Source organism: Scyliorhinus canicula, chromosome 3 (genome assembly GCF_902713615.1).
Source record: "Scyliorhinus canicula chromosome 3, sScyCan1.1, whole genome shotgun sequence".
NCBI lineage: Eukaryota > Metazoa > Chordata > Chondrichthyes > Carcharhiniformes > Scyliorhinidae > Scyliorhinus > Scyliorhinus canicula.
Window position 1 is genome coordinate 193,959,827 of NC_052148.1, and position 12,386 is coordinate 193,972,212.

Sequence of the window (12,386 nt, forward strand, 5' to 3'; positions counted from 1 at the left end):
CTTTTCTCTCCTTACAGGTGCTGCTAGATCTGCTGAGATTTTCCAACATTTTCTCTTTTGGTTTCAGATTCCAGCATCCACAGTACTTTGCTTTTATTTGGACATTTTTATGCCACTTGTGCAAAGAGGCTACTTTTCTCGAGTTGAGGTGAAAGCACAGCAAGGAGGTTTTTTTTCTGCAAGGGTTTTCTTTTTCCTCTGGGGATGTGGTGGCAATAACAAGGTCATATTTATTGCACATCTCTAGTTGCCTTGATAAGATGTTGGACTTTTTCCTTGAACCACTGAATATCTTCTGTCAATGCAGTTAGGTAGGCTATTGATCCAGTGACAATGATGCATACTGAAGTCAGGATGTGTCTGGGTCCATGCCAATAAGCCAGTTTTTTTGAACTTGGTAGCAATTGTTTGCTTCAAAGGGCATCAAGGAAAACCACTTTGTATGTTACAGTCATGTAGAGTAGCAGGCTCGCGTTCCAGAAGAACGACAGTGAACCTGTTGGGCTTTGCTGTCTCTCTAAAAGCTTTCATGTATATCCTTCTGGTCTGGAATTCAATTTCACAACTTGCAATCGTGGAATTTAAATTAATGACATCTAGGTTGCTGTTGTAGAATCATAAACACTAGTTAATAATATTTTAGAATTCGAAATGTTAGGGGTAAGTGCTCTGAATCTAGTAAAGTGGAATTAAAAGCAGTAGACTGTAGCAGTTCAATTAGAGATCCAGGCAAATAGGCAAAGGAGGTGGTCATACTGTTTAACAAAAGGCTGGCCTTTACAGCAGCGAACATAGTGATGAACCCAGGTGAAGATATGTAATGGTTAGCGGGATCCTAGGATTCCTGGTGGTACTCGTAAATATATACGTCCCAAAACTGGGACGACGCCAAGTTCATTAAAAAAAACCATGGCAGAGATCCCGACCTCAACTCCACCAATTAAACATGGAGGGGGAGACTTCAACTTTGTGCAGGACCCAACAGCAGACAAGTCCAGCCCCAGATAAGGGGAAAAACCAGAAATGGCAAGAGAACTAAACACCTTCATGGAGCAAATGGGGGGAAGGGGGGGACCCATTGAGGTTCAATCATCCGAGGCAGAACATAAGAACTAGGAGCAGGAGTAGGCCATCTGGCCCCTCAAGCCTGCTCCGCCATTCAATGAGATCATGGCTGATCTTTTGTGGACTCAGCTCCACTTTCCCGCCCGAACACCATAACCCTGTATTCTTCAAAAGCTTTTTTCTTCAAAAAACTATCTTTATCTTGAAAACATTCAATGAAGGAGCCCCAACTACTTCACTGGGCAAGGAATTCCACAGATTCACAACCCTTTGGGTGAAGAAGTTCCTCCTAAACTCAGTCCAAAATCTACTTCCTCTTATTTTGAGGCTATGCCCCCTAGTTCTGCTTTCATCCACCAGTGGAAACAATCTCCCCGCATCTTTTAGATGTTTCATAATTTTAGATGTTTCTATAAGATCCTCCCCCCGCCCCCGCAACCTTCTAAATTCCAACGAGTACAGTCCCAAACTACTCAACCTCTCCTCATAATCCAACCTCCTGAACTCTGGGATTAACCAAGTGAATCTCCTCTGCACACCCTCCAGCGTCAGTACGTCCTTTCTCAGTTAAGGAGACCAAAACTGAACACATTACTCCAGGTGTGGCCTCACTAACACCTTATACAGTTGCAGCATAACCTCCCTAGCCTTAAACTCCATCCTCTAGCAATGAAGGACAAAACTCCATTTGCCTTCTTAATCATCTGTAAACCAACTTTTTGCAACTCATGCACACCCAGGTCACTCTGCACAGCAGCATGTTTTAATATTTTATCATTGAAATAATAATCTCTTTTGCTGCTATTCGTACCAAAATGGATAACCTCACATTTGTCAACATTGTATTCCATTTGCCAAACCCTTGAAATGAAATGAAAATGAAATTTTCATTTTCACCTTGCCCATTCACTTAAAACTATCCAAATCCCTCTGCAGGCTTCCAGTGTCCTTTGCACTTTTTGCTTTACCACTCATCTTAAGTGTTGTCTGCAAACTTGGACACATTGCACTTGGTCCCCAACTCCAAATCATCTATGTAAATTGTGAACAATTGTGGGCCCAACACTGATCCCCGAGGGACACCACTAGCTACTGTGCCAACCAGAGAAACACCCATTAACATCACTCTTTGCTTTCTATTAATTAAGCAATCCTCTATCCATTCGACTACTTTACCCTTAACGCCATGCACCTTCTTCAAGTTCTTCTTCTTCTCCCATGTTCCCAAAGCCTACTCATGCATAGACGTCTTTGCAGTGGGTAAGCCATTGCTTCCAGGGGTGGTAGGAGCAGAAAACTCTGCAATAGTAATCTCGGTGCTCCCGCCACATTACATGGAGGTGCGGTTGGAGATGGGCAAGGCCCAGCGTCCCCACATTCCGTGACCTCATGCTCCATATTCTGGGGGACACTGAAGGCAGTATAAGAGGGAGAAATAATAGCATATAGGGGCCCTGATGGACATGAAGGAGAAGGTTGCCAGGGAACGGTTGGTCAACTTCATACTGGAAGTGGACCGTGGAGCTGCTGGCGGAGAGGAAAATGCTACAAATGGAATTTGACCTGCTCTCCATGTATGATGCCAAAGTTCAAGCAAAAGCTCTGGCGAGGTGACTGGAAAGCTGTTTGCCAGAAGCGATCACGGAAGCTCAAACTGGGTTTGTCATGTGCAGACAGCTAACAGCGAACATCAGACGGCTGCTGAACGTACACAACCCGGGCAGAATAAACTAGAAGTGATCATCTCCCTGGATGCAGAGAATGCCTTTGACAGAGTCGAATGGAGGTAACTCATGGAGGTGCCAGAACGGTTCGAGTTTGGGCCAGGGATCGCCTTGTGGGTACAGCACTCCTACGGCGAGTGTTCGGACAAACATCACCAGCTCTGGCTTCTTCCAGCTGCACAGGGGCACGAGGCAGGGATGCCCATTGGCCCCTCTTGCTGTTCGCCTTGCCAATGAAGCCACTGCCTATCGTTCTTAGATCAGCTAAGGGGTAGAGAGGCATCCAGAGGGGAAACAGAGCGCAGAGTCTCACTCTATGTGGATGACCTGCTCCTCTACGTCTCAAACGTTTCTCTACGTTTCCCTAGCCAGCATGGGAAAGATGATGAAACTCCCGAGGGAGTTTGGAGCCCTCTCAGATAACAGACCTAACCTGAGCAAGATAAAAGTACTCCTGGAAACGCTGCCGTTTGAACTGGCCCAAACCAAGTTCCAATGCCTGGGGATCCGGTTAGCCACAACTAGATATGAAATGAAAATCGCTTATTGTCACGAGTAGGCTTCAATGAAGTTACTGTGAAAAGCCCCTAGTCGCCACATTCCGGCGCCTGTCCGGGGAGGCTGGTACGGGAATCGAACCGTGCTGCTGGCCTGCTTGGTCTGCTTTAAAAGCCAGCGATTTAGCCTGGTGAGCTCAACCAGCCCCTAGGGCTCTATAGGTATCACCTGTCCAGATTAGTGTAGAGCAGGGGTGGGCAAACTTTTCCGTGCAAGGGCCACATTCAGAAATTCACAAAGGGCCGCATAGTATATTAAGTAAAATAATTACTTCATCCGGTTATGATTCTGGGCGCCTCATATAGAACATAGAACAGTACAGCACAGACCCTTCGGCCCTCGACGTTGTGCCGAGCAATGATCACCCTACTCAATCAACGTATCCACCCTATAACAGTAAGAAACCCAACAGCACCCCCCCCCCCCCCCCCCCCCCCCCCCCATTAACCTTAAAAAAAAAATTTTTTTTTTTTAATGACTTGGTGGGCCGCAGAAATGGGCCGTAGTTTGCCCACCCCTGGTGTAGAGGGTAGAGAGAGACAATAAAAATGAGCCTGCTGTCAATGTTTTTCTTCCTGTTCAGATCACCTCCTGATGTTCATCCTGAAAGGCCTTCTTCACCAAGGTAGATAAATTAATCATAGCGTTTGTGTGAGCTGGAAAGAACCCTAGGATCCACAAAGGCGTCCTACAAAGAAGGCGGAGCATGGGGGGCTTGGCTTTGCCAAACCTCCTGTTCTATCACTGAGCAGCAAACGCAGAAAGGGTGCGGGAGGCTTGGAGAGCCGGGGGTGGAATGGGGCAGATGGCGGAGAACTCCTGTATTGGGACATCCCTCCACCGGAACACTGGCCACCGCCACACTCCCATTTGCCCCAGCCAAATACTCGAGGGGCCCGAAGGTGGTGACCATGCTAAGGACCTGGAACCAGCTCAGACACCACTTCAAACTCGGTGACATGTCTGCTGCGGCCCCCATCTGCAGAAACCATAGATTCAACCCAGCAAAAATAGACAGCACCTGCAAAATAGGATGAAAGGATGCTGACAGTAAGGAACCAGTACATAGTCAGTAGAATAGTGACCCTGGGGGAACTAACAGAGAAGTTCCAGCTCCCGAAAGAGAACGAGTTCCGATACTTAAAACTGCAGAACCTCTTCCACAAGAAGGTGACTGTGTGGAGTCTGCACGTTCTCCCAGTGTCTGCGTGGGTTTCCTCCAGGTGCTCCGGTTTCCTCCCACAGTCCAAAGATGTGCAGGTTAGGTGGATTGGCCATGATCAATTGCCCTCGGTGTCCAAAACGATTGGGTGGCGTTACTGGGTTGCGGGAATGGGGTGGAGATGTGGGCTTGGGTGAGGTACTCTTTCCTGGGGCTGGTGCAAACTCGATGGGCCGAATGGCCTCCTTCTGCACTGTAAATTCTATGGTAAGGCCGCAACGTTCCCCCAGCTACAGGACAGGCTGCTAGCAGCGGACAAATTCTGGGACGTTAAATGCGCCGACATGTACAGGCAAATGTTAGAAGAGGTAAGGACCCCACTGGATGAGACACGAGAAAGATAGGAAGAAAAACTGCACATGCAGATAGAGAGAGGACTCTGGATTGTGGCACTACATAGGGTGAACTCCACCTCCTCAAGCACAGGGCTGAGTCTAACGCAGCTAAAGGTGGTGCACAGGACACACCTGACCAGGACACATAGAACTTAAGAACTAGGAGCAGGAGTAGGCCATCAGGCCCCTTTTTCATGCTGATCTTTTTGTGGACTCAGCTCCACTTACCCACTGCTCACCATAATCCTTAATTCCTTTACTGTTCAAAAATCTATCTACCTTTGCCTTGAAGCATTCAACGAGGTAGCCTCAACTGTTTCACTGGGCAGGGAATTCCACAGATTTACAACACTTTGGGTGAAGAAGTTCCTCCTCAACTCAGTCCTGAATCTGCTCCCCCTTATTTTGAGGCTATACCCTCAAGTTCTAGTTTCACCCACCAGTGGAAACAACTCCCTGGTTCTATCTTAGCTATTCTCTTCATAATTTTATATGTTTCTATAAAATACCATCTCATTCTTCTAAATTCCAATGAGTATAATCCCAGTCTACTCAGTCCCTCCTCATAAACTAATCCTCAACTCCGGAATCAACCTAATGAATCTCCTCTGCAACCCTCCAGTACCTGTACATCCTTTCCCAAGTAAGGAAAGACACCATTTATCCCCACTCTGCTTTCTGTTAATTAACCAATCCTCTACCATGCTACTACATTACCACAATATTGTACACCCTTATTATCTTATGCAACAGCCCTTTGTGGGGCACTCTGTTAAATGCTCTCTAGAAATCCAGATACAGCACATCCACCGGTTCCCCGTCATCCACCATACTTGTAATGTCCTCATAGCCTATAGTCCTATGGCCTCTCTGCACATTGCACATCTTTGGGTTAGGCCAGAATTTATTGCCCATTCCTAGGTGCCCTTCAGAAGGTGGTAGTGAGTTGCCTTCTTGAACTGCTGCAGTCCCTGAGATGTAGGTACATCCACTGTGCTGTTAGGCAGGGAGTTCCAGGATTTTGCCCTAGTGACAGTGAAGGAATAGCGATACATTTCCAAGTCAGGGTAGTGAGTGACTTGGAGGGGAACCCCCAGGTGCTGAGGTTCCCAGGTATCTGCTGCTCGTTCTTCTGTATGGTGGTGGTCATGGGTTTGGAAGGTGCTGTCTAAGGAACCTTCGTGAGTTATAGCAGCACATCTTGTAGATGGTACACATGGCTGCCGCTGTTCGGCGGTGGTGGATGGTTTGAATGTTTGTGGAAGGGGGAGCAATCAAGCGGGTTGGTTTGCCCTGGACTGTGTCAAGCTTCTCGAGTGTTGTTAGAGCTGCACTCATCCAGGCAAGTGGAGAGTATTTCACTATACTCCTGACTTGTGCCTTGTAGATGATGGACAGTCTTTGGGAGGTCAGGAGGTGAGTTACTCAACGTAGGAGCCTTTGACCTGCCCTGGTAGCCACAGTATTAATATGGCTAGTCTAGTTCAGTTTCTGATAATGGTAACCCCCAGGGTATTGATTGTGGGGATTCAGTGATGGTAATGCCATTGAATATCAAGGGGCAATGGTTAGATCCTCTCTTGCAGGAGATGGTCATTGCCTGGCAGATGTGTGGCGCAAATGTAACTTGCCACTTGTCAGTTCAAGCCTGGATATTGTCCAGGTTTTGCTGCATTTGGATATGGACTGCTTCATTATCTGAGGAGGCGCGAATGGTGCTGAACATTGTGCAATCATCCGCAAACATCCCCAATTCTGACCTTATGTTGGAAGGGAGGTCATTGATGAGGCAATTGAAGATGGTTGGGCCCAGGACACTACCCTGAAGAACTCCTACAGTGATGTCCTGGAGCTGAGATGATTAATCTCCAACCACCACAACCATCTTCTTTTGTGCCCCGTATGATTCTAACTAACGGAGAGTTTTCCCCCTGATTCCCATTGACTTCACTTTAGCCCGGGTTCCTTGTTGCCATACTCGGTCAAATGCTGCGTTGAGGTTAAGGGAAGTCACTCTCACCTCACTGCTGGCATTCAGCTCTTTTGTCCCTGTTTGAACCAAGGCTGCAATGAGGTCAGGAGCTGAGTGACCCTGGCAGAACCCAAACTGAGCATCCATGAACAGGTTATTGCTGACTAAGTATCGCTTGATAGCACTGTTCATGATTTCACTTTGCTGATGATAGGGAGTAGACTGATAGGACGGTAATTGGCTGGGTTGGATTTGTCATGTTTCTTGTGGACAGGTGTTATGTGCCAGGGTTTAAAAACTCCAAAGTGTATTATGGCGTTCACCTGACCTATAACATTTTGTTGAATTTGGCTAGGATGGGCACAAGAGTCTTCATTTGAGGTGTGATTCAACAGAATTCCTAGACACTTTAATCAAAATAAGCTTTATTCTAAGAGCTTAGTTAACATTTATATAAACACACAGCAAGAATTTTAATCAATTAAAAATATAAAGCCACCCCATAGCTACAGTAATCTATGTATAACACTTAATGAATTCCACCTTTTACTATTCCAATTCAAAAACAAAATTCCATAAACCAAAACCCTCTTCAAGGGCGAGGCCCAGCACTCTCCATTCTCACTTGACTAAGACTGGCTTTCCCTGAGATTCTGACCCCGTCTCACCAGCATGTTTAAACTCTTCTGGAAAGCAAGCTATATCTTTCAAGTTACTGAAGCAGGTAGCTATAATCAATGTTTTTATTTTACTGGAACAGATATTTATCATGAAATTAGAGAAAGACTGGCAAAAACACTTCTGTTCTCTGTCTGAGTCCACAGCAGTCAAATGTGAAAGCGAAAGCCACAACCCAGCTCCACCCACACAATGACGTCACTGAAGCCATGTGATATGACAACAACCTTTCTTAAAGGGACACAGAACACATCTGGGCAATTTTCCACATTGCTGGGTAGATGCCAGTGTTGTAGCTGTACTGGAACACCTTGTCTAGGAGTCTTCAATACATTTGTCGGAATATTGTCAGGACCAAAAACCTTTGCAGTATCCAATGCCTTCAGCCGGTTCTTGACATCACATGTTGTGAATCGTATTGGTTGAAGACTGACATCGGTGATGCTGGGGACCTCCGGAGGAGATCGAGATGGATCATCCATTCGGCACTTCTGGCTAAAGATTGTTCCAAATGCACAGATGTGCTGGTCTCCTCCATCATTGAGAACGGGAATATTTGTGGAGCCTCCTCCTCCAGTAAGTTGTCCACCACCATTCACGGCTGGATGTGGCAGGACTGCAGAGCTTAGATCTGATGTTTTCATGTGGAATCGCTTAGCTCTGTCTATTATTGTTGCTCATGCTGTTTGGCACAAAAGTAGTCCTGTGTTGTAGCTTCATCAGGTTGACACCTCATTTTTTTGGTATGCCTGATGTTGCCCCTGCCACGTTGTCCTGCACTTTTTATTGAACCAGGGTTGATGCCCTGACTTGGTGGCAATAGTAAAGTGGGGGATATGCCGGGCCAGGAGGTTGCAGATTATGGTTGAATACAATTCTGCTGCTGCTGATGGCCCATAGAGCCTCATGGATGCCCAGTGTTGAGTTGCTAGATCTGTTAGAAGTCTATTCCATTTAGCATGATCGTAGTGCCACACAACACGAGGGGGGGTATCCTCAATGTGAAGATGGGACCTTGTCTCCACAGGACTGTGCGGTGGTCACTTCTACCAATATTGTCACGGACAGGTGCATCTGCAGCAGCGAGATAGGTGAGGATGTCTTTCCCCTCTTGGTTCCCTCACATCCTGCTGCAATTCCAGTCTAGCAGCTACGTCCTTCAGGACCCAACTAGCTCAGTTTGTGATGGTACTACCAAGCCACTCTTGGTGATGGATTTTGAAGTTCCCCACCCAGAGCATATATTGCACCGTGGTGTTCAACATGGTGTCTGGGACATCGTCGGTAAGGTATGATTCTGTGAGTATGCCTTTGTCAGGCTGTTGCTTGACTAGTCTGTGAGACAACTCTCCCAACTTTGGCACTCGCCCTCAGATGTTAGTAAGGAGAACTTTGCAGGGTCAACAGGGCTCGGTCTCCTGCTGTCATTTCTGGTGCCTGGGTCGATTCCGGGTGGTCCGTCTGGTTTCATTCCTTTTTTGCATTTTTGTAGCAGCTGAATACAACCGAGTGGCTTGCTAGGCTACTTCAGAGGGCATTTAAGAGTCAACCACATTTATGGGTCTGGAGTCACATGTAGGCCAGACCAGGTAAGGATGGCAGATTTCATTCTCTAGAGGACATTGGTAAACCAGATGGGTTTTTTCGACTTATTGGCAATGGTTTCACGGTCATCATTAGACTTTTAACTACAGATATTTTATTGAGTTTAAATTCCACAACCTGCTGTGGTGGGATTCAAACCCAGGTCCCAGATCATTATCCATCGACAATACCACTACGCCATCGCGTCCCTACACTAACCCTGTGAAAAAGCCTACCTAGGCCCACTTTCCTGCCCTATCCTTGTAACCCTATCTAACCTTTGGGCAATTTAGGCAATCTTTGGACACTCAGGGGCAATTTAGCATGGCCAATCCACCTAACTTGCACATCTTTGGACTGTGCAAGGAAATTGGAGCACCCAGAAGAAACCCACACAGACACATAGAAAAAGTGCAAACTCCACAGACACAGTCACCCAAGGCTGGAATTGAACCCGGATCCCTGGTGCTGTGAGGCAGCAGTGCTAACCACGAGCCGCTGTGTCACCCAGGCGATTGGCAAAGAAGGGCATTCTCCAGCGCGATACACACCGCTCCGATCCAGTCCCACAGGCGCTAGAAGTGCAGCTGCAGGCGAAGAGCAGGCACCCACCTACTCCACCTTCCTCAGATGGATCTTCGGATTTTGGGGGGGGGGGGGGGAAGAGGGATGTCATAACCCTCACAAAACCTACAGGGGGCGAACGTACAAAGTCCACAGAGTTACGCAAAGACGGAATTGAACACAGGTCCCTGACTCTGTGAGGCAACAATGCTAACCACATCGTCCATGCTTTAAAAAGATGCTCATCTTTTTAAAGCAGGTCACCATCAGTACACAAATAAGGTACATCATTTCTTAAATATATAATTGGCTTTTTCAATTTAGCTATTCTACCACAAGTAAACTCCAGTTTGGAAATACAGCTCATTTAGCTGACAGTTAAATAACATACAAATTCTTCACATTGGAAGGTATTGTTTATAATGCAAAAAGTTTTAGAGGAGTTTTTCTTCAGTTTAATTTGGCTGTTTCAACTGGAAATCCACATAATATTTAAATGCACAATGAAAATTTCAGTAATTAATATCTTGTTACTGTAGAACACATGGATCATAATTTACTTTTAATTAACAGCTGTGCTTTTCATTTTCGCTGATCCTGGAGTTATTGTTTTTAATTCTCTCTATGAATGGGAACTGAAAGATGAGCAACTCACAATGTGCCCCAAAGAAATGCTAAAAAATCTTTGATCTTCAGCCCACAGCAAATGCTGCTGTGTTCCACTGGTTGGCCTTTGGGATTTCTGAAGAACCAGACATCTGGCTACATGGTTGTAATTGGTTAACTTGTTCCCATGAGAACGTAAGTAGTGACACCAGGCAGGGAGTGTCCTGGCAGGAAAAAAATTACTGGTGCATTTCAATGGATTATAGTTTGAAAATGGTCTTCATATGTCTATAGGGGGCCTTAGAGCTCTTCTCCTCTGGGGCTGCAGATTTCACTATAGCATCATGGTGCACTTCGGAGGCTGTAATCAGACCTTTGCTCAATGAGGTTTTCAATTTTCTATTTCTCCGCATTTTATAATTAATACATTTTTACTTCCCAGACTTCAAATGTACGCACGTTAAAATAACAGCACAAGTAAATATTTCCATCCTCTTTTTCAAAATACTGCATATTAAATTATTTAACATATATGGACAATATTGTGAACAGTTCTGTTGCATTTTAGTTCAGAACTTCTAATTTACAACCAATTTTTTTCTTCAAAATAAAAATAATCGTTGAAATACAGACACAAATTTATTAAGTGAAGGCAATTATGCAATAATGCTTCATGGCTTGAAAAAGCAAAACTGGCTCTTACAAAATAAGACAAACCATATCATCTTAATGCAAGAGTTTAAAGATTAATAGGCAATCATTTTTCCCAATTTGAAAACCAAAAAGCTACAGTAAAAATATTTGCATATTTTGCTCATACAATCTGAAAAATACCATAGAAAATCCTTCAGGAGTCATAAATACAAGAAGCCACTAATTTTGACTGAAAGCAACTATTATAAATACCCAAGTCTTACTTGAATTTAATATTTAATAAGACAAAATGTTTTACATATATAGTACTTCAATAAATATTAAGAACGAGTACTGCGTTTTATTAAGTACACAGGAATTATTGCAAATCTGAGTATTTGACTATACCTAAAATTTCACTAATATCAGTGAACTGTATGTCTTGCAATACTTCCAAGTTAATATCCCAAGTATAGTCTTGCTGCCTGCAGGGTGGATGAGAAAAATAACACAGCACCAAGGTCCAGGAGGCCATTCAAGTGGGAGGAGTGCAAAGGAATGTGGTTGTGGTAGGGCACAGCAGAACCAATGGAATCACTTCTCCATGGGCCAACCAGTTCTGAAGGTCCATTATCTGCCTGGTGCCAGGGTTGAGGACATGTCACGCCTGCAGAATAACCTGGAGAGGGAGGGAGAGGATCCAGTTGTCATGATTGATATTGGAACCAACAGGACTGAGGAAGTCTATGAAAGAGATACATTTTTTTGAGAGGACAAGGAAATGTGGAGAAATATTAAAGGACATGTCACTCAATTGTTAAAATCTCAAGATTGTGTCACTCAATTGTTGTAATCTCAAGATTAATACCTGAGCTATGTGAACATTGGTGAAGTGATAAGTTGATTAGGGAAGTGAACAAATAGCTAAAGGGGTGGTGTAGGAAAGAGGGGTTTCATAGCACTAGTATTGGAACAGGACAGAACTGTGCCAGAGTTCAAACTCCACCTAAATCTGGAACAAGGATCCAAGCAGGAAGAATAAATAGGACTTTAATTACAAGGGTTTTAAACTAGTAAGGGAGAGAGGGCTCAGATGAAATGGGTGGTATAGATAATGGATGTAATCTACTGGACATGCTGCGCCCGAAAAGCAGCGCGTTGTGGCACAACATGGCCGGTAACTGCCGGGAGATCCTTCTCTTTTGATTACTCGCTGCATTGAGGAGCTCCGGCGAACGGAGCTTCACAGTGCAGGAAACGGGGCTGAGTGTGACCTTGGGCGCACATACCTTGCTGAGGCCCCGTATCTAACCAGATGGGCGATAGAAAGCGGGGTGTTTCTCGGCACTGCGGGCATGGGTAACACATGATTAAACGCACTGGTTATGGGACTCTGTTCCCATTTGGTTAGATCGGACCCAATAGTTCAAATATAAACAAATGGG

General features: G+C 45.2%; 1 protein-coding gene across 6 annotated transcripts in view; it reads right to left on the bottom strand.

The window, feature by feature from the left end:
- Positions 1–12,386, bottom strand: part of slc10a7 (solute carrier family 10 member 7) — a 345,830-nt gene that overhangs the window by 275,446 nt on the left and 57,998 nt on the right. Inside the window, exon 5 of one of the 6 annotated variants that reach the window (XM_038791947.1) lies at positions 10,935–11,620. The exons of the other annotated variants lie outside the window; for them this stretch is intronic. Coding sequence (XP_038647875.1) covers positions 11,603–11,620 — 18 coding nt within the window. The 3' untranslated portion in view covers positions 10,935–11,602. Of the gene's footprint in view, positions 1–10,934; positions 11,621–12,386 lie in introns of those variants that run through there. 6 annotated transcript variants of the gene reach the window in all.